General features: G+C 40.8%; 2 protein-coding genes across 2 annotated transcripts; both read right to left on the bottom strand.

Moving 5' to 3' along the window:
• Positions 1–1,449: 1,449 nt before the first annotated feature.
• Positions 1,450–3,773, bottom strand: myf5 (myogenic factor 5). The gene is made up of 3 exons (XM_030720313.1): positions 3,238–3,773; positions 2,293–2,365; positions 1,450–2,006 (listed from the first exon to the last, which is right to left on the bottom strand). The coding sequence occupies exons 1-3, from the start codon at positions 3,688–3,690 to the stop codon at positions 1,807–1,809; spliced, it is 726 nt and encodes a 241-aa protein (XP_030576173.1). The 5' UTR covers positions 3,691–3,773; the 3' UTR covers positions 1,450–1,806.
• A 7,385-nt stretch (positions 3,774–11,158) lies between these two features.
• Positions 11,159–12,442, bottom strand: myf6 (myogenic factor 6). The gene is made up of 3 exons (XM_030720385.1): positions 11,933–12,442; positions 11,481–11,571; positions 11,159–11,379 (listed from the first exon to the last, which is right to left on the bottom strand). The coding sequence occupies exons 1-3, from the start codon at positions 12,416–12,418 to the stop codon at positions 11,279–11,281; spliced, it is 678 nt and encodes a 225-aa protein (XP_030576245.1). The 5' UTR covers positions 12,419–12,442; the 3' UTR covers positions 11,159–11,278.
• Positions 12,443–23,311: the final 10,869 nt, after the last annotated feature.

Genomic DNA, 23,311 nt, shown 5'->3' with positions numbered 1-23,311 from the left:
GGGGGGAGAGAGAGGTCTGTGTGTTTCTGCCAAGACTGCTGCCCTTGTAACCCGAACCCGGATAAGCAGCAGAAAATGGCTATGTTGTGTCCATGTAACATACTAGTTTCTAAAAAAAAATAAGAATAAAATAAGAAAAAAATGTAATGAACAACCACATAATTATAACCGATGCATTTACATGTAAACAGGATGTTAATGTTTTAGATGATCCAAATGGAGCTGCATCAGATTTGTGTGGTTTACATTACATTTGGGTTTTACATGCTAATTTTTTTTTAAAAACTTACCTCTCCAGAGTAAAACATACAGTAGTTGTCCAGCAGATAATCTGAACTCTCAGAGAATGAACAAAGACAGCATGGAGTATGACATATGTGACCCCCTCCTCCTCCTCAGTCACACAATACGTGCAATTAGAGGCCATTTGTTCTCAACTCCTATGTTGATGGCGTAATCAAGGGTGTTAATGATGACTCACATTTGGTAGGAAGGAACAAATAGGTATACACACACACAGAGACGCACACCCACAAAGCTTCACACATCACAAGCACAGAGACACAAAAATGCGCTCAGATGTTTGCATTTTTCATTTTATTTACACAGTTGTCTGTTTTTATCAAATCATTTCTGTCATGCAGGAGCAAAACCATACATTAGACTTTTACACTGCTGTACTGACTCATCTGCAACAGGCTCCAAGAGTGATTACAGCTGTGTAAAAATGATAAATGGTATCAGATGACCTCTATCAGCGATCCTGACACCTTGTTAGCTGAAAAAGCTCCAAGACATCTGGGACAATCCACGCATGAGGCACATAATAAATAACTTGCCCTTTTATTTTGACAAAGCACACTTTTTTAGACTCCTTATCATGATTATGCAAATGAATATATATATCTACCATCTTAAGGATTAATTTAACTGTTTTGAAAATAAGTCTAATGTTCTAAATTTCCTGTCTAATAATCTGCAAAACCACCAAATTGTGACTTATGAAAACTGGAATGATAGCGGTTGCTTTCAGCATCAGCGAACTGTTCACTGTTAATTAACTTTTCCTGAAAAGCTCTATTAAAGTGAGTAAGATTCATGTTAATTTTTAATTTATGATTTAAATAAACAAACAAACTTAGCATCCTTTTTATTTTTGTCAGAATTTCAGCTTGGCATCTGCTTAAATTAAAAAAAAAAAAAAAAGGAGATTTCTGAACACTAAAAAAGCAGAAAACAGTCCAGAGACAAACACAAAATGCTCATGTGTACAAAAAGACAAAAGTATTTAATAATCACAAAAGCATGAGCTGTAATAACGTAGTACAACACTGCTTTGTTCAATTCACTTTTAATTATTATGTATATATAGTGCCAAAAAGCCCAACATCAGTCATCTCAGGCAGTTTACAATTTTAAAAAAGAAATTATTTTAAAAAAGATCGTGGAAAAAGTGGGGAGAAAAGAAAAAAAACTGTTGAGACTCAATAGAAGTGAAGTGAACTGAACTGCTTAAATACCATTTTATTTTTGAATAATGTAACAATACATTAACTGTTATAATTAAATATGTCTCATTGGGCATAATAGCAAGTATAGAATAAATGGGCATTTACATTACATATTTACAATCTCATGTACAGTATAAAAGCCGGCTGCTGCAGGTCCCTCAGATTCTGCTGTGGTTTCTTCCCACTTGCACAAAACTAGTTCTGATCTTTTTTGTTTGCAAATGCAGCTGCTGTTTGGTAAAAGCACAGCGCAAGCCTGAGGCAATATATATTCACATCAAAGCGACGGTTTCCCTCACAGGACGTGGTAAACGGGCCTGGATCCGGGGCTCTCCGGCGTGCGGGGCTGCGAGTCGGAGCTGCCGGGGGAGAAGGTGGACATGTCTCTCAGAGCGGTCGGCCCACAGCTGCCGGACTCCACCGAGGACAGGCGGTCCACGATGCTGGACAGGCACTCCAGGCTGGACGCTCCGACTGCTTTATTGTCCACACTTTCTAATGAAGAGCATAACAAACTCAAATCAGCCAAGTTTTCCATGTTGTATGAGCTGACTTTAAGGGTTAAAAAGTAAAGAAGGAAACTTTAAATTCATGTAAAAATATATTTTAAAAAACTGTTGAAAAACAGGGGAGGTTTATTTAAAAATCTTATCACACAAGGGGTCAAATAAACTATACATTAAATATATACTGCTGTTCAGTTATTAGTTTTTTAAAGCACTGCAGGCAAGAATGCACATTATTTTCATACCAAACTGCTGCTCGAGTCAAAAGGCCTTACCATTCTTTGCATATGAATAGCCGTTGCTGTAGTTTGCATTCAGCTGTTGCCACACTGGACTGTTGCTGTCAGCCTGATAGGAAATGAGAAATTGAATTTACCCTTGAATTCTTTCAAATACTTACAGACAGATATGATATGCTGCTTGTTTAAACCGCTGTGTTATACTGGATAGAAAGAAAACACGCCGTGCCCTCCATGATATTCTGGACAGGCTAATAAATCCTGAATTCCAAAGTTATTGGTTTCTTTATTTCACATCCACCTTAAAGCCAAAGTGGTTTTGCGTGCCCTCCCCTCCCCAGCCCGACTCCGAGTGTGGCGAATCGATTGTATCAGTGGAAGCAACACCAGTTTGTGCAAGATGACACTTTCTCCTAGTAAATCTGCAGAAAATCCTGGCAGCGGTGCAGAACATGCAGTCAGGATGGAATGCAGAAAAGCACCCAGTTTTTCCTGCCAGACTTCAGTAAGGTGGATTTAGCTTGGTTTATTAGGGCTATAAAGTGTCCGGTGGTGGGAAAGCCATTAGTCCGCTCCAGCATTATAAGTTGTTTTTGTATTATCTGATGCAAAGTCACCTTCATACAGAGATTCAATCTGACCTGTAGCTTGAAATAAGCATCACAAGCAGAGGAAGGAGATTCTTGTAAGACTAGAGAACAGATGTTTGCATTAAGGAATAACAGGTAATCTATGACATGCATGGAGAAGCATGATAATTGAGGCATCGGGCCAAAACAAGCTCATTTGATTAATAGGTTTCTAAACTGGAAATCTGGGTTCTGTTTTGAAATTAAGTTTTATAAGGTAAAGAGAAATGCCAAATGTTCAAGACTGACAGTGGCTTGGTCAACAATAAAGGTGTTTTCCAGCATCATCTTTGGCCCTGATACAACCACACATTTACATGAAGAGACTGAAGATGAGGATCAGAGGTCTTACCATGCCATCAGAGCAGCTGGACAGTGGGCTCCCAGGCTCGGAGCTGCTCTCTCCAGGTAGGCCATAAAAATTTTCCACCTGCTCTCGTAGCAGGTCCTGCAGGCTCTCGATGTACTGGATGGCATTGCGCAGGATCTCCACCTTGGGCAGACGCTGGCTGGGGTTGGCTGAAGTGCAACGCCTCAAAGCCTCAAAAGCGTGGTTCACCTTCTTCAGCCGCCGGCGCTCACGCATGGTGGCAGCGCGTCTGCGGTCCACAAAGCTGGATTTGCGCTTGCAGGCCTTACAGGCCCACTGGAGGCAATGTCCTGGCTGGTGGGGGGCTCCTGGAACCCTGACGTGCTCGTCCTCCTCGGAGCCAGCAAGCTCCACGCCAGGGCCGAAATCCAGGCTGTCTGGAGAGGAAGCACATGCTCTGTCGTAGTAGACCTGGGACGGTGAGAAGACATCCATGGCTTGTTAAAGTCTGAATGGATGGAGAAATGGATGGTCGCAAAGGAAGGAAGGAGGGTAATAGAGTTTGGGTGAAAGAGAGAAGACCTCTGAGTGATATGAGGGGTCTGTTGCCCCAGGCCCCCCTTATATGCCCCCAGGCCAAAGCCCAGGGCCCACATTGGCCAGATCTAATTACCATGGCCCATTGGCCCAGCCAGAAGGCAGGCAGGAGTCAGCTCTTCTCCCTCCCTGCCCCATCCCAACCCACTGCCTCTCACCCCCCAGAACCCTGCGGAGTTTCCCACATCTGCACTTACTGGTGTTTTCCCACTCATCAACACTTCCCAGTCCTTCTCTGACAAGTCCACAATTAATACAATGCTTGGAAATGTTTCAGGAGAGTGCAGCGTTAACCAGAGCATGCCATGTTTTCAAACGCTAATGAGTACATTATTTTTTTCTTAATCTATGTGTAACCAGCCTTTAGGTATCATGCCATAGCTCACAAGGAAAGTGACACTTGGCTATGAAGACATAAATATCACAGAGTGGGTTTTGTTTAGTAAAATTGTGCTGAAAAAGACGGCGACCACTTGTTGGAGTATGCAGGCCAATTTTTACGGTGAAGACAACAGCGTTGCAGATGCAGCCCAGCTGCAAAGGAAGGTGTAGCATTTCAAGCCCTGTGAATTCACATTAGTGCGGTAAAGCCCCCCCCCCCCAAAAAACACTCAAACTCATCACTTAAGGTGCTGTGAATGAGCTGATCCCTGCTTGCCAAAGCTCATTAAAACAGTAATTATTGCACTGACACCACTGCACAACTCCCTGCAGCATCTCGGGACCAAATTTTAACCATTAAAAGTTATTGACGTGACTGAAGCACACAACAGATGGCCGTGATGGTGCAGAGGTTTTCATTCAAGAGGATGACTCAGGGATTAAGGAGTGAGGATGTTTATAGTGGAGATAATTCAGCATTTGTCCCTGTAGTGGTTCTCCAACATTTTTCTTTTTTGGCTGATAAACATTTAAGCCACACATCCCACAGTTTTTAATCCATCTTCAACAATAACAGAGGATCCAAATTGAATTTTTGAAGGTCAAAACTATAGCCGTCAGCAAACCACATTCATTCATATGTGGTCGACAGCCCACCAGAGAGCCCCAGCCAACAGTTTGACTTTAAAATGAAAATAAGTCCGTTTAAAGGATGCAAACATTTTCATCAAATGCAGTTTTTAAAATCATATTTAGATCATTTCCTTGTAAAAAATAAGGTTATTATAGGCTTCTCTAAACAGCGCTGTGGATAAACCGTCTCTATTTAAGATCTGCAGAAATAACTGGAAATTCCGGAATAATGTTTTGCACAGTTTGACCCAGTCCAGCTGGTTTAGGTAATGATGTTGGTGACAGCTTACAAGGATACAATGCGGATATTTCTCACAATGTGTCAAAGCGTTTGGCAAGTCACCCCCCCAGTCACCACCACCACCACTCTGGGAACTGTGCACACCTAAGAAAACACCAGTACCTGCTGCTGCCTCTGAATTGCCGTCGGAGTTTGGATTAGGCACAGCTGAAGAAGACATCGGCTCGCCTGAGCGTGTAGCTAGCTGAGAAGATCAAAGGCTGTTTGGGCTGAGAACAACTCGGACAATGAGAAAACCTGGCATCGGCCGATAGCTTAATTGAGCCGGGGCTTTAGATCGGTGCAGCACATGGTGTAATAATATGGGGAGATGATATTGGGCGCGCAGGCTGGAGATGTGATCTGCGCGCTCGTCTCGTCTCTGGGGAACTCTCCGAGGCTTTTTGTTGTTGTTGTTCTTCTTCTCAAGGGTCAAAGACAGAGTTAAGTGAAGGGCAGGAGGTGATCTTTTTATGTCGATGTCTCTCACGTCTGAAAACATTATTTCTTCCAAACTGCCTCATGCTTTGACTTTTTCTTTGGAGCGGCACCATCCCCCAGATAGAGAGGCAATGTACCGCTTACATCCCTCCTCCCGTTTGGTGTAATGAAAAGCTTTATTAAAATCTACTTTATTTATTTATTTATTGTAAGTGTGAAAAAAAACGGGTTTAAAAAGTGAGATTTGTATTTTTTACTGTTTATATGACAATCTCAGTTAAATTAATCTTGAGCATAAAATCCAGGTTGTTGTGCATTAATCGGTCAAGCAATGATTTTATAGTATTAATAACTAGAGTTAAATTTCTAATAACAAAAAATGTGTTCTGTTGAGACTTAATTACCCTCTGTGTTCACTTGACCCAGTGGTTCAGAAGCCAAAAAACAAAGAGCTCATGACCCATTTTTTTTTAAACAATCATGAACCTTTAAATTGAATTTCACTTAAATACACTGTAAACCCAGATAAGTTGAATCTACTTTAAAAAAAAATCAAGGTAACTCGTTGCCTTAAAGTTTTTAAGTAATGAAACAGTTGAATGAGTCCAGGGGACTATGTTCAGTGTACTCGAGACATTTTGGGATGGAATGAAAGATCTAGTTGAATGTACTAATAACAGAGTTTCAGTAAATGAAGATACTTAGTTTAAGCAATCACCACCCATTTATTTCACTCAGCTTGTTAAGTAAGCACTACTCCATTTCCAATTGAACTAAATTGTATGTTCTAATTGACCAAACTTATAGTTCATGAAAAAATAAAATGTTTTTTTGATCAATCAATCTCCCTATCCTTTTCATGGTCTGGAGCCTATCCCAGCTGACAAGGCAGTAAGATGCAGGATACACCCCGTACAGGTCACCAGCCTGTTGTAGAGCTGACACAGAGAGAGACAGACAACCATTCACACCTGTGGGCAATTTACAGTGACCAACTAACCTAACCCCAGTAACTGCATGTTTTCAGATTGTGGGAAGAAACCCACACAGACACAGGGAGAACATACTAACCCCAAACTATTAGATAGCTATTCTAGCTGTGAGGCAGCAGTGCTAACCACCACGCCACCATGCTGCCCAGTAATAAAAATATTTTTTACAGTGTTGAACTGTGTCTGTTTAAATTTGGTAAATAAACAAACATGATAAAACTCAGCCCTGCTGAATGCTGGTACATTAACATTTACAAATAACATTTGTCCATGGAACAATAAAAAACTATACGAGAGAGAGTTGTGAATAAAAACCAAACAAAAGGACCAAATATCTGCTATTTCAAACTCCACACAGCAAGAGGCCCAGGCCAAGGTGGACTTGAACCCAGACCTTCTGGATGGCATTCTACCTGTGAGGCAGCAGTGCTGACCATCATGCTACCATGCAGCTGCTCATTAAGCCGGTCTGTTTAAACTGGTATAAACTAGATTTTTAACAGGCACAAAACTTGATGATATTAAGTTGTTTGAACTCAAACCCATGATTACAATAAGATAGACCATCAAAAAGTACAGTCTACTCAGCATTAACAAGTAATGTTCAAATTCTAGGTAATTTTAAGTAATATGAACTCAGTATTTTTAAGTGGAATCAAAATCTGGGTTTACAGTGTATGCAACTGAAGTTCATACTTTTCATCTGGCACTCCCTGCAGTGGCTCTGCATCCCACTAATGGGGCCTGCCCCACAGTTTGAGCATACTTCTTGTTTACATACAGAGATATCTTTCAGGATTTTTAAGGGGGGATAAAACATGGAGCTCAAATCAGGATATTTGATCAAAAATGAAAGAACACAGTCTCACAGCAGTGGGTAATATAGCCACTAAAAAATATAGTCATCTAAAAAAAAAAAAACTGCTGGGTTAGGTTTCAGAAATATTGTGGTTTGGGTTAAAATGCTTTTCTTGGTTGCCACTGACCCTGCTTTGTCTACAAAGAAGTGCTTCTGACTACTTATTTTTTTTCCTGGGGGAGGCTCCCTCCAACAAAATGCGATGTTCATCTTACAAAGTCCAACAGTGGGCACATCCCTGTTTAAATATTATGTTGAATAGATATTAAAAATATATGATCTGGAAAGAAAATCTGTTGTTCTTATGGGGGTTCAGACCTCAGTTTGCCTGACATGATAAGGGGCGGATAAAAGGGAACAAAAAAGCAAGACAAGAAAAAATGTACTCAAAAATCAAAATCAAAAGAAAGAACAATAGATTATTTTTCAAAGCACAGTGTTTTTGGTTAAAGGCTATTTTCCACCCACATAAAATCCAAGTCCATTTTACATTCCCCACAAGAACTAGTGAAAAAAAAAATGAGTGGCAACACCATTTGTGTTGGCAGTGAGCAGAAAGAGGTGCACCGCCAGCCCCGCCAGTACCGAAGCCTTTCCTAGCAGGATATTCAAGGAAAATCTGGGTAAATCAGAGCAGTCAGCCTCCAAGCTTATCCCCCCACCCCTCCTTTAACGGCTCGCCTTTCATCAGCTTTAACTTTTAAAACGCTGCCTTCACAGCCAAATGAGAATTATATGGTGTCATCAGTAACACCGAAATCCCTGTAAAGTCAGACAAGAGAAAGTCTGGACTTGGGGTGGGGGGCTGTTTCTGTGTGCGTGCATGCAGTCAGATGGTTCAAACACAAAAATAAAACAATGAGGTTCAAAACACAGTGAATACAACTCTACAAACACAGCAGAAAACATGCTTATATGCCAAAAAAGAAAAAAAAAGAAAAACACCTCCAGGTCCCCACACTGGATTGAGTTCTTTTTCTCAAATGTGATTATCAGCCTCTATTGTAACAGATATTGCATTCACAGCTACACATATGAGCTGCAAAGTAAGTATCAGCGCTATCAGTATGAGTGAGTAGGAGCTCATTAAAATCACATTACGGTTCAGCACTATCGGGTTTCTGTCTGGTTTGTACAGGGAAAAAAAGAATATTTAGAATAAGATATATGTACACTGAAAAATACTACATTATATAGAACCCTGCGTTAGTGTATCTTTAGCTTTAATAATTTAGCTTGGTTATGGAAGGAGTGTTAACATCAGTTTTGCCAATAAAAGTACAAAGTAGTATGAAAATACCATGAAAGCAATGCTACACAAGCTTCTACTTTGAAGTATTTTCATTAAACCACACTCAAGTAGCTAAAGAAAAAAAAAAAAAACACCAGAATGATGCATTTTGAGTGTTATGCTGTATGCATAACCTGCAGCTATACATGCTGCAGTAAAAAGGATTTCCAGTATTTTTATATTAAATGTGGCAGAGGAGTTGTGTAGACAGGGAAACTCACACTGCCCCAAAGCTAGAAAGAATAACACACAAACTGACAGATGTTCCAAGAACACTGCAGGTTTGCCAAACCACCAAATTAAAAAGCAAGCTCCATTCAATTACCTGGTCTAGACCAGTTAATTAATAAAAGGACATGTAGAAATGGTGTGCATTAATGAGAGGAAACACTGGCATTAAGTATAAAATGAAAAAAGCCTCACAACTGTGGGAACAAAAGTCCTTCTAATTAGCTTTGTAGAGCATATTGGCATCCTGAACCAGTCACTCGACACACTTCAGACTACTTAAAATACATGCAACACCAAACAGATGATGGCCTCCAAACCTCTGAACTTTCTTCCTGGCTGTTTCTAATGAATTATTAAAGATACTGAACAAAAGTAAAGACAACATACATAGCAAAAAGTAGTTAAAAGTAGAGCAGTAACTCCTCAAATTTGTTTCCAAGTACATTACTTGAGTAAAATTGCTTTTCTTTGCACCACTGCTAAAGTAAAAAGTTTGAAATATGCATTGCTTTCCCTTGGCTTAATATTTCAGTGAGGTCTTTAACTCCTTATGAACTTGGCAAGTGTGTGCGTGACACTTTGTGTGTACATATCTGTGTGTGTCTGCAGGCCTGAGAGATGAGGCAGAGTCTCAAAGGTCAACCACAGCTCTGTGTCATCTGCTAAGATCTGAAGGAGCGCAGCACACCCCCCAACATCATCAACAAACACCCCTTTATCATGTCAATACAAGACTCAGTGGACTGCCATGTCGTTAGCATCGAGTCACACGTTTAAATAGCTCGTATGTAAACACTTTGCCTTGAGATGACGAAGCTAGCGATGATGAATTAATGGCTCAGATAACTTCATTATCCTGCTGGGCTTTGCACACATGCCTGCAACCCAAGTTTCCACGTCCCCAACATATGATAGGAGAGGAGAGCAGAGGCACGCTGTGTTTGGAGGGGACTCGAGTTACTGTTGTGGGCTCAGGCCTACTGGATGCCAGTTGGAACAAAGAGAGGCAGCCCGGCAGCAAAGTATTTCAGGGCAGTTTAGACGGTTTTTATGGACCTCTAATAGCCGTGAATGTTAGGGAGACTGGAAGATATTGAACAAATAGGTTTTTTTCTGTTGTTTTTTTTTTTCTTCCTTGCAACCAGTAGAAGTGTTTTTGAATGAGGTGGCATAGGGGACTGAGAACAAGACAGGGGAGGCCCACTGGAAATCAGACTATGTAATCAGATGATAGAGAAAACATTGGGCACAATTTACAGACTCATGTTTAGCCCTGTTCCACACAGGCTGGTCTAAGTATTTTAGAAACTCCTGATCTACTGCAATTTTCCCACACAACTATCTCTAGGGTCTTAAAAAAAGAGAAAATATACAGTAAGCAGCAGGTGAAAAATGCCTTGTTCAGGCTAGAGGTCGGAGGAGAATGGCCAGACTGCTTTGAACAACAGAAAGTCAAACAGCCACCAGTTACAAACAAGGTGCGCAGAAGAGCATCTCTGAATGTGAAGCAGATGAACTAAAGCAACAGAAGACCACACAATAGAAGATTGGAGAAACATTGCCTGGACTGATGAGTCTTGATTTCTGCTCGGATGGTAGGCTCAGAATTTGGTGTAAAAAACATGAAAGCATGAAGAATGGAAGTGGTTCGGAGTGCAAAAGGGGGCCCAACTCAGTATTAGTAAGGTATACCTAAAGAAGTGGCCAGTGAATGTAATTTGATATTAGAGGATCAGATGTTGGGGTTTTCTCTCTATTATTGTAGGGTCTAACATTATAAAGCACCTTGAAATGACTATTTTTCTAAAGTGGAAGGATTTAAATAAAACTGAATTGAAACTGAAAGCATAACATTTGCATCCAAAGTACAACGGATTAGAAGTAGAAAGATGCATACCATAGAATTATTTAAAGTATGAGTACTTTAAAATTGTGCTTCAGGAGAGTAGTTTAGTGTGCATCCATGCTCTATTTTGTGTTGGTCATGGTAAGATTACTCTTGAGAGCCAACAGGAACGTATGAATCCAGTTGCCTAAAATGTCTTAGATTTTGTACATTTCAGTGATTTTTTAAAAAGAAAAACATATTGCACATGTGACAAAAAACCCCACTGGCATGCCCTTGAAAATAAAAAAAGTACTACAGTTGGCACAACTGCAAAAGTATCCCAGTGTTATTTATTTGTTGGTCAGCTATGTACAAATTTTTAAAGAGAATCTTAGCTTCTTTACAGGCACGGGCATCTTTTGAACACAAAATAAATACAGCTAAACTTCATGTTAACATATAATATGTACAAATCTGTTGCTCTTCCTGTACAAATGACATAATTACAACAACAAAATTTATAACGTTAAAAATGTCGTTCATTAATATCTCAGTTTTCTGAGACATCCTCACTGAAGTTGTCGTTGGCGATGCTGTCCACGATGGAGGAGAGCCGCAGGAGGCTGGAGGATGCAGAAGACTCACTGGTTCCTGAAAAGAGAGGACTTATGATACCGCAAGATGTTTCGTATTTATCTTACATTTGCATTAATTTGCACATGACGTCAAGCAAAGTGTGAAAGGCGGTGTACCATCTCTCTGGTTCATTGCTGCAGTGGAATGGTCAGCAGAGGTTGGCCAGGCCTCAGAGGATTTCTTCCAGAGGCACTCATCACCGGCCACCTGTAAAAATACACATTATCGTTTTAGCAAGTTATATGAAGAAAAAAACTTGTTGGTTAATGTTGAAACAGGCTGCTATTATTGACAGACTATAAGAAAATAATTTCAATGATTCAACGACCATGATGTGAAATATATGTGATTATATTAGTGAATATTACACTGTTAGTCCCAGATAGATTAAAATATCAGTGCGGCACAGAGTCATAAACATTCATTATAAGCACCACAAACACATTAAACGTCCATACTGGGATTTTCTTGACGGAGCAGGGAATAACGTGAGACCCACAGATGCTCAGATGTAGACATTTATGTGAACAGTATGAGGAGTTTCCTCTCGAGGTTGGTATGAGCTTACGTTGCTTTCTTTTTTCTCCTGCTCGTCCAGCGTCTGCAGCAGCTCCTGCAGCCTCTCAATGTAGCTGATGGCGCTGCGTAAAATTTCCACTTTGGGTAGTCTCTGGTTGGGATTGGCCACGGTCTTCCTCTTCAGCACGTCGAAGGCCTCGTTGATCTTCTTAAGCCTCCTCCTCTCCCTGAGCGTCGCAGCCTTGCGCCTATCCGTGGGAGCCGTCTTTCTCTTGCAGATCTTACAGGCCCACATGAGACACTGGCCCTCGCAATGCGCTCGGAGACCCGGAGGCGCAGGGACGTGCTCCTCCCCGCTGCTATCCCCGCTGGACAGGACATTGTCGTGGCCTGCGGGTGACAGCGGGCTGTCATTACCGTTGTACAGAGGGGAAACCCCCGCTATGTCCAAGTGTTGTAGTGGTCCATGATCTGCTTCCTCCAAATAGCGCAAATCATTAAAAAGATAACTGTTGGTCTCGAAAAGGTCCATCATATTGTTGCGCCCCTCACTCTGTTTTCACAGTGGCTCTCTGGCATTTAAATAGAGCAGCAAGGACACAAGTCAACAGATTATATATAGAATGTGAAACTCTATCCAACGCGTTGGCTGCCACATTGCAACAAGAATCTTTTTTTTTTTTTTTTTTAGTGGGTCTTTACGACATACTGACTTTGTGCAGACAGAAATGTCCCCTCGAGTTTCATAACAGGTGCATGTGCATTATGACATTTCCCAATTAAAGAGCAAATGTTACAAGATAAGAAGATTATTGCTTCGAGTTTTTGTACTAATGTTATAATTTGTAGCTAAAGAGTAAAACATGCTGACATTGCAAAAATCTCCGTTGGATGGAGGATTTTCCTAATTTTATCCACTCTGTTCTTAACCACTGGGTTGCAGGAGGTGGGGTAAATGCTGATAGGTCAGCAGTCATCTTCAAACAAAATTCATTCAATTTTCAATCTCATTAAATCACATTAATTGACAAGGACTTCTTGTTCATCAACACCAGCTGACACAGAGAAAAACTCCCACCTATAGACAGGCAGTTAGCCAGTTAAGTCAGTAGTTAAGTGCTTGATTTTTGAATTTATGACTTTTAAAATATCATTACAAAGGTTTCCTCACTTTTTAAATAAGCTTTCACTGGGCGAGAGGCAGGGAATACTGCTAACCACACAGCCCATCACAGAGACAGACATCCACACACTCTAATCCACACTAATAGTCAATTAAGAGTCACCAGTCACTGACATTATTATTGACATGCACAGTTTTGGTCTGTGAGAGGAAACCTGTGCAGGTGCAAGGAAAATATGCAAACATCTGCACTTGGGCCTCAGGCAAGTTTGAAACTAGAACTATTTTTACCATGGGTACAGTGAACAAATGCATTTGGGGCTATTTAGATGCCCTGGAGCGCTTTTTCAGAAACTCCACACATGGAAGGACTCTAATAAACTTATAAACCCAAAAATGGCAAATCAGGTTGCATGATAGGTCGTATACACTTCGACCAAATTTAATTTTTTACAATTTGGTAACCCACTAATGGTTCGTATTTATGGTGTGTTATTCTGATTACATTTTCAAACACTATTCTTACCTTCTTGTGAACAATAGTAAAACAGTAATTGTAACTTCTAACAACTTGATGAAGTATTCCAATGTGAGAAAGAGGCACCAAAGTATTCATTTCACTGGATCCATGACAAAACACCTTTTTTTAAATCAAACATCAGGCTTTAGAGCAATAGGGATTTTCTAAATATTATTTTTAACATTTTTGGTGACCTTGACCTTTGACTTTAACCTTGAAAATCAAATCATGTGTTCTTGGGTCCCCAAGGAATATTTCCACAAAGTTTCATTAGGCAGACAAACTTGAAGGGCACCCAGTAGAGCTCATACATCGCCCACCCCAAATTTTCTATGTGTGGATACTACGCTGCAATAGATACCACCCTTTGTTGTTATAATCAATTATAAATTTTCAGCATTCTGGATCATTAAATCCAGAATCCTCCTTCAATCTTGAAAAAACGTTGCTATCAGAAAGACGTTATGGCGTTGTTGAACCCTGATTCTGAATTATCCTCATAAAGAGTATTGTCCTTATCTCACAATGGTAAAGAATCCTTTTAATTTTCCAAGTTATCGCATTAACAGACAAACAATCCGACAGACCGACCAACACGACCGAAAACATAACCGCCCTCCACCTGTCAGTGGGCAAAGTAACGAATAATTCAGTAAAAAGTGAAACAAGTAAATCCACTCAGGAAACGAACTCAAACTAAACTGACTTGAAAACAACATGAATCTAAATAAACAGAAGGAAAAGAAACCATATATCCGCTATAATAACTCTTATGTGCTGTGCTTGTTTTAGATAGTGGGGACTGTGTGGCCAACTGTAAGTTGTATACAGTCCCAACATAAATAGATGGGAATGTGCACAGTCAAAGGAGCTTTGAGAAATGCCTGAACTTGATGGTATAAATAGAAACGTGGCTCAGTCATTTCAGATTCATAAAAGAGATAAAAGCCTGTGAAGAGGTGATATATTGCTTGTGGCATTTTTGCTACAAACGGAAGAGGCTATGATTGGAAACTTCACAGGCAGGAATGTGAAGGATTCCTATTTCCGTATGACTGCATGACCTTGTGTTTTGAAATGAAACAAGATGATCTCATCAGGCAGCAGCAGCCTTAGAGACAGAAAAACAAACACAGCTTTAGATGTACATCCAGATAACAGTCACTTCCTTTATTGAGAGACATATGAAGAGCTTTTTTTGAATGAATGAATGAATGAAATTCAAAAGCACCTGAGCAGAAGAGGCACCAACACCTTGGGTTGTGTTTTGCGTGGTGTGTATTAATGCTGTTACACAATCAGCTCACGTGGGGGGTCATTTGACCCTGCATGTGGAAGTTCCTCCCAGCTTCTCTTATGCTGTTGTGGAAGAGTCATGGATACCTTTCATCATTTGACAGAGTGCCTAAAATACTGCCACAAGTCAACAAAGCATCTCAAAGTCATCTTACGCACATATGCTTGAACACATTAACTCAGTTAATCTAAGTTCACAGACTCTTACAAGCCACATAAGAAGCCACACGAGAAAAGTAGGAAGTATCATCTTCTAAGTTGTAGTTTCAGTACAGGAGTAGCTCTCAAAAACCAAAATATCTCTAAATCCTTAAATATTTAGCTCAACAATGCAGAAGAGGAAAGAGTCCTCTATTCTTCCTGTTACATCTGATTCAAATCCAGCAATGACACTAATACGGTCAATTCAGGGACTACATTGTGCTGTACTGTTCATTTGTATGATTTTCACACCAATAAATATATGCAACCTGAAAAATTAAATAATGATATTGGCCTTAATCTGGTGTTTACTCTATGAAACACAAACGAGCCTCTGGATCTGTAGGAAATGCCTTAAATCTGCATTTTTTTTCTAATGGCCAGCAGGGGGCAACTCCTCTGGCTGTCTGTTTCCATAGGAGTCTATGAAAAAATGCCCACACTACTCACTTGATTTCTTACTTCAATAAATATTTTCCCAGTAGGTTTTTGGACTCAATTGGTGATTTCAAGTATTACTTAATACAGCATAATCTTAATTCTGTAAATTCTGGTCCAATTTAGAGTTAAACAGATGATAAAGCAGAATTTGTTTTAGGGCATTTCTATCTTGTGACTGACAAATTGCTATGGTAGGAGTGCACAGTGTCTTTGGTTCATCTGTCAGATATACTCTTGCTCACTGTATAAGCATCCACGAAAGTCAAGGCTTCATAACAAGACTTTACAAACAGATGGTTGATGTCACAATGACTGCCACCATCTTTTACATACAGTGTGTTCAACAGTTAAGTTGCTGTTAAATTTTCCCTTTCTGCCTATACAAATGATAAGGAGTCCCAGAATGTCTTGTCTGATCACCTACAGTACGAGCTGGAAGGCGATTACTCAGAAACACTCCCCACATCATAACAGATCCACCAGATCACCTCGCTGCTATTGTTTAGGATTCAGGTTTTTCCTTTAACTCGTCACCCACCTGTGTCTCTAGCATAGGTACAAAGTTATAGTGGCTGAACCTGAAGATGTGATGTATTTCATTTGTGCTTTTTGTCATGGTCCCCCAGTCCTCCAGGTGTGGACCTGTTTTCCATCTGTGTCTCCATCCTATCATTCTGCCTTTCTCTCCTCTATCTGTTGTGGGTGATTGTGTTATCCTCTCTTCTAGGAGTGGGCGTGACTGAGGTAGGAGTCAGGCAGGTACACCTATTGCCTCCAATTACTTACAATACTTGTTTTGAGGGCATGTTTATATGCACAGGGCTGCTCTTCAATGCTAACTTATTGAATATGTGTTTATTACAAGGAAAGGGCTCATATCCATAAAACCCCTGGTAGAAAAGCTAAACACAAAATGCTTAAATTAAGCAGCTGGGTTAAAATAGCAGATGTGTGTGTTGCTGTACATGCAATATTGCAAATGCATGAGATTTCCTTTGTGTTTATATTTAAAGGTGAATATTCTCAGGGGCTGTCACTTGTCAAAAACAATATAGTTTTTTATTATTAGTTTGTCATACAGCAGAGGTGACATGTACAATATAGAACAGAAAGTGTGTGTGTGTGTGTGTGTGTGTGTGTGTGTGTGTGTGTGTGTGTGTGTGTGTGTGTGTGTGTGTGTGTGTGTGTGTGTGTGTGTGTGTGCTTATGAACATCGAGGGAGGCATTTGGAGTCTGGGTATGTTTTGTCAGATAAATTTTGCATCCCCATAGCAAAACTAGCGCTGCCATCTCTGTCACAGTTGCGTTCTCATTTTCATGTGAACAAAAAGTCATGGTGAAAAGAAAAACATGATGAATAATGACAAATGAACAGTGATTATCAATAAATTGGATTATGAACAGAATATATATTAAATCTAGACTCAGTTCAGGCTTTAATTTTGCCTCGATTGCTGTGCTGCAATAAAACATGCACGTTCTCCAGGTGGACGGCGTTGTGTCCCCGCTGTGCCCTGATCGTGTATTCTCTCCCCAGGGGCTGGCCTACTGTGCATCCTGAACCTGACCGTAAATTCCCATCAATGTCGAGGAGTGGATGCTTCAGCTGTCAGGGAGAATCATGGGATAGCAGGGGCAGAAACTTACACTGGAGGATGTAAGGGAAGGCGATGCAGTCAGGATGGGCTGCATGAAGCGTAAATCTGCCTGGAATCCAAAGAGGCTTGGAGCCGTCAGCTCTGCAGTCTGAATACTTAACAGGCAAAAGCTGAGTGTAAAGAGCTGACACAGTGGCTGTATTTAAAATGTCTGTATGACATATTGCTTCTTGAGATTGTCTTTCAGTGGTAAATAAAAAGGTCATTGTGCAGCAATTCAGTAGTGAGACATTCCTGTTTAATGGTAGACTTTGATGCTTTGAGGAATACATATATTTTCTCCTTTACTTCAATTTTTAAATTAAAACCACTCGTGTCTGTCCACTTGATGTGAAGCTACAGGCCAAAGACTGTTAGCTCATCACAGCATAAAGAGTGGATCAGTGGCACATGGGAGACGTTTGCCTGCAGGGCTTTCTGGCAGAAAGCTTTCTTTCCTTTTATGTCATTTTCAGTTTTCAGTAGCAGTTTAGTCGGGTTAACAAAGTCTTAGAGCGCGTGTTTGGCAGAAAACCTTAAAGGCGGACTTCTCTCCTGTGTTTAATTTCTGCACAAGCATGATTATAATGCAAACCACCAAATCAACCGAGCGGGTCTGTTGCCTAGATCTAACCAAACTGTGTCTGAAAAATTGAAAGCAAGAAATCTTTCTTCCAAGAGGTCGTGAAGACAGACTTCTCCCATTAAACAGTAGCTTACACAGTTCTTTGCAAGGGTAACAAAATTTGATCACCACTACATTTAAAGATCAATAATAACCACTTCATATCTTGTTTGTTTAAAACATCCAAAAGCTACAGAGCGCGTTATGTTTTGTTCTTTGACATTCTGTCAAATGTATTTTGTTGTGTTTCCTAGTTTGGCTTTTAGTTTGGGTTCCTGATGTATTTTTGGTTGTGGATTACTGTATATTTACTTGGGAGGTCCTGTCATGAATGTTTTAGCTGTACTGCTTTGGTGTTGAGTTTGTTCTGCCTTTGTTGTGTTCTTCTCTGTGGCTTCTTCTCCGTGTTTATTTCCAGGTTTGTGTGTCAAGTTCACATCTTGGTCTCTGTGTGTTTTTCACTTTGGTAGTGTCTTGTATCTCGTGCAGTGTGTTCAGTTTTGATTCTCCCAGTTTTGTTAGTGTGCTTGTGTTCACCTGTTCTCCATAGATGTTCCCCCTGCACTATTACACCACCACCACCAGCATCCTGAACCATTGATACAAGGCTGGATATATCTATGATTTAATGTCACTGTTGCCTAGTTCTGACCCTACCATCCAAACAGATCACTAGTTTCTGTAATACAGAGACAAGCTCATCTGGCAAAAACAACCGTGCCACGTTTAAAGTCATTTAGATCACCTCTCTTCCTTTTCCCCCACTCTGATGCTCAGTTTGAACTTGACCATGTCTACAAACCTAAATGCAGTGAGTTGCTGCCATATCCATCCATCCATCCATCCATCCATCCATTTTCTTCCACCCGCCCAATTCAGGCTCATGGTTGGACTGGAAATGATCCCAGGTGTTACAGGGCAAGAGGTGGGGTGCACGCTGGATCCAATCTCTCACAGGCCTAATATGGAGACAGATGATCACATCCATGGTCAGTTCAGAATCAACAATCTTTGAACTGTGAGAGGAAGCCGGAATACCTGGAGAGAACATCCACACTCCACACAGAAAGGCCCCAGCTGGCTGCCCACTGAATGAAGTACCTTCTAATATTAACACACACACACACACACACACACACACACACACACACACACACACACACACACACACACACACACACACACACACACACACTCTCATGCATCAGGGGCATCAGAGATTTAGTATCTTGCTGCAGATCAATCCACTGACCTTACGATTGGCAGTAAATCCAGTAAATTTTAGAGCTGCTGGCCTTGTTTTTTTTTTTTTTTAACCTTTTATTTCTGGACAGAATGAGGCCAGCAGTTTCCTCATGTTTTCAGCCTTTATCCTAAGTGGAGCTGCTCATGCTGAGGGGAAAAAAAAATCCCCTTTTTTTCCCAAAATGTCAAACTAGTCTATAAATATGTTTATTTGAAAGCTGCACTTTCTTTTGATTTTCTTTTACAGTTGTGCTTTTTAAGTGTAACGAACACTGTGCCAGTCTTGAAGGTGAAAAACTCCACAGAAAGCAGTTTGGTAAAATTGCTTAATGTCACCGGAAATTCAAGAAGAAGAAATTTTTAATAAGGAACTTCCACACTTTGACAGCACCTCGAGTATTAAGCATATTAAAGTCAGATGTAATCCCAGAAGGGACAGACAGTAGCTCCTCCAGTGGCACTTCAGACACTTTTTCTTTAGTGAAACACTGATCACGCAATGGAGGAGCAATGAAAGAAAGAAAATTAATACACCAGAGTGCAGCAGATACACTGTATCTATTGTCTCCTTGGTAAAGACAGAACATGTTCATTAAAAATTTGTTTTTTTTTTTTGTTTTGGTGCTTAAATACTTCTACACACAACTTAATTCACACTAACATTTTGTTAAAGAAAGGTTCCTCTTTCTCTCATATAACACTAAACACCAGTGACATGCATTCACATATTCTTCCATGTGACATTGTCAGCCAGTGCCCACTGACTCATGTTTGTTGGATTAGGTTAATGAATGCCACAGTTGTGCAATAGCTTATTTATATCTCTTTTTTCTGTTTCTTTAGTGTTTCTCTACACGCACAGTCTCAAAAACTAATGTTCATGCCTATCGTGTTCTCATACAGTTCACGTAGGGTCTCGAACACACAGGTCATGTTCGTGATTTTTCTCCTTCTAGCGGGTGTTAGAAGTAGGATCCAGTTAGGACTAGTGCTGACATGAGGGTCACAAACACAACTGATAATGAACATGAACTTTAGGATCTCTTCTCTCTGAGCTTCCCACCCCCTCCCTGCCGCCCCCACCCCCCCTTGGCTTAACAGCACCTCCTGACTCAGACAGGCATGCACACTCATCGGGGTGTTTGAGAGGAAATGCTGAGCACCGTGACGGACACAGCGCATATAACCCAGCTCCACACCTGGGATATGAATTAGCCAATCAGAGGTTAAGTACTGTGGTCACGGGCCTGATGACAATACTTCACCTGGGATCACAGCTCCTTGACCTTCAGGGTCAGCCCACAAAAAGATACCAGTAGATGAGTGGAAAAGAGAGCTCATATCTCAATAAAGTTATGGTTTAAGACAATACTAAAAATGAATATATTGTCACCGTCTCCTCATTTTGTTCTTTCTCTTATTGGTGTGTAGGGTAGTAATTTGGTAATAATGGGGTAATAATCTTTATAATTTTTCTTAGACACTACAGCAGCCACAGAGAAGAGGAACCTAACTTTTAACTAATAATCATTTTAAACATTCACCCTTCTCACATTATTCTGCAGCACACATAAGCTGCACTGTCACATAATTACCAGTTAACAATATAACCTTCTGGCTACAGTCTACACAAATCCCTATCCTAATGAGAAGGGAATACAGGAGACCTTTATTTTAGTGTTTAAGCATAAACGCAAAGCTGATGGCAAAATTGAAAACAAGCCCAGAGAGCACTTCACAGAAAAATGTGTTCACAGCGATGCTACTGTAGAAACAGGTATGGGTGAAAATTGCTACAAGTCTGACTACTCATCACCACTTTTGTTATCTGGTGAAATCCATGCTTTGGATGCTTGGCTTGGGACAGCATGCACTCATCTTTGGCATTAACCTGGGTCAAGTGATCTTTGCTGCTAGCGTTGTGTTTGCCTGTTGTCTTTGCAGGTCCTGCCTGTTAGCAGCAGTGGATAATCATTTCTGGCCTGGGCACGTTTCGCATTTTACCACCATATTCTTGATTCTTTAATGCGATCACAGTTACATTTGGAATATCATGGTCCCAGCAGACCTGATTTCTCTTATTTTGCTCTCTCTCAGTTCTAAGGTGGAGTTGGGTGGGCCTTGGTCCCTTGGGTGGGGCATCCATGACCCAGCTTCAGTCAGCACACCTGTTTGCCAAACCTCCACTCCTCACCAAATTGTTATCACCCTTGTAGTGGTAATCAGGTTGTCAAAATATGAATGGTTTCTGCTTGTCTTCTATTACCAGACCCTTGTCTCTGCTTGTAGCATGTAACATGACAATCCAGTGGAATCTCATATTACTTGTCAAATGTTTCTCCATAAATTATTTTGTCAGTGTTTGAATAACTCATAAAGGCAGGGGTGTCATGGTCCTGGGCCATGTGCCCAGCATTTTGTGTTTAGTTCTTTTGGTTTCTGTTTTCATTGAGCTCCTGTTATGTTTTCCAGTTTGTATTTGGTTTTGTTCATACATCTGAGTTCCTGTCTTGTTCTTAGTTACAGTTGTTTTTGTATTGTTTTTCTAGTTCCCTTTCTCCTTGTCACCCCTGCGTCTCTGTGTCTGTCCTGTCCCTCTGTCATGTCTCTAGTCTCATGTGTTTTGGTGTTAGTTCCTTTGAGGTCTGTCAAGTCCACATTTCTGTCTCTGTCTTGTTACTTCCTGTCTTATTTTGGTACTGTCTGGTTTCTAGTGCAGTGTGTTTAGTTTTCCTTCCTGTGTCTCCCTCCCAGGTGTTCCTCATCCCCTCTTTACCTACTGTGTTTATATTGTCAGTCAGTTTAAGTTTGCTCCCTTTGTTATTCTGCCGCCCTGTTTCCAGCAATAAAGCTGCGTTTTGAGTTTTTTCCCTCAGGAGCTTGATGAGGTGCTCACCCAGTTCTCTGGCCAGTGCATATTTTTCTTCCTCCTGGAGCATGTGCTCTCCCGTTTTTACCTCGGCTGTTTTGAAGAAAAAGTCGCGTTACCGCCGTAGCCTTGGCGTTGCCGTCAGCTGCGGCTGTTCCACAAAAACTTAAACGTTGGCCATAACTTGAGAATGACGTGATCTAGAACGTTCAAATTCACACCACAGATGCATACTGCTCAAGCTAGAACCATCAAACTTCACACACTTGTTCACTGACTTTACTATAACAACACTTTGACACCCCCCACCCGTTACGAATCCAAAACAGCCGAGCGTTGGCACCAGCTCAGCGGTGCGTTTGTTAATAATGGTATCACTTTTGAGCCTAACCTTTTTTCCTCCAACAACTCCACAGTGGTGTCATTGAAGGGTGAAAGAATGGACAGGCATGCAGTAACATTATGTTCATCAGATGTTAGCCCAGGGATGTTGGTTTGTAAACTTGACAAAGCTGCCCCCACAGGCTCCCTGAGCTCCACCAGTCGCTGGAGCATGTGAAATGTGCCGTTCCACCTGGTTTCTACCTCCTGAAGCAATTTCAGTTTGGGTCTCCCCATCTGCACTTGAACAAGAGCCAGCTTCTCCTTTAAAAGAAAAAGTAAATCATGTTATTGTGACATGCAGAAATATAAAACAAATAATACATTAACAGACATGAAAATAACATCAGGGAACTAACTTGCACAGTTGTGCTGCTTTGGAAATATCCCACCAGCTTCCTTGCATTGGACTGAATTGAGGACAGGACTGGGGTCAGATTGAAAGCCTTTTTAACAGTGAGGTTAGAATGAGGGCAGCGCAGATGGCATGGCAGTGCTGCAGGTCCCTAAAACAGGCAATCATGTTGGGTCCACCATCAGTTACTAGGTACGTTATTTTAGATGTTTTCCCCATTCCTCCATGATGAATATCATCACACTAGCTAAATCTTCTGCTGTGCCTCTGGGAATTTCACTGCACCCAGTAAAGCTGACTGGAGACAGGTGTTTCCATCTATAAAATGACAGGTCACAGCCAGGTAGGCATCCATGTTAATGGATCTCCACATACGTATCTGCTGTTAAGCTGACTGCTGCTACATTCTGGACCACCAAGGTCTCATCCACCTCTTTCCTTCTAATCACTGGAATAAAAAAGGACAAGTTTAAAATAAATATATTTTTGGTTCTGTCAGTTTCATTATTATTTTTGATTGGCTGATTTTGGCTGGGCACAGCAATGCCTCAGCATGCATGGGGTTCTGTTGTTGTACCCCAATTCTTCAGCATACAAACATGTCATCTTGGATTACCAGAAAAGACAGTAAAAAATATAGCACACTGCATAACAAACATAAAACACATGAAAATGTACTTACTCTATTGGGAGTGATCAGATCAAAATATTCCCACACCGGGGAAAACTTTCTCT

The sequence above is a fragment of the Archocentrus centrarchus genome, chromosome 23 (assembly GCF_007364275.1).
Source record: "Archocentrus centrarchus isolate MPI-CPG fArcCen1 chromosome 23, fArcCen1, whole genome shotgun sequence".
Classification (NCBI taxonomy): Eukaryota; Metazoa; Chordata; class Actinopteri; order Cichliformes; family Cichlidae; genus Archocentrus; species Archocentrus centrarchus.
This window is presented reverse-complemented; position numbering and strand designations above follow the sequence as displayed.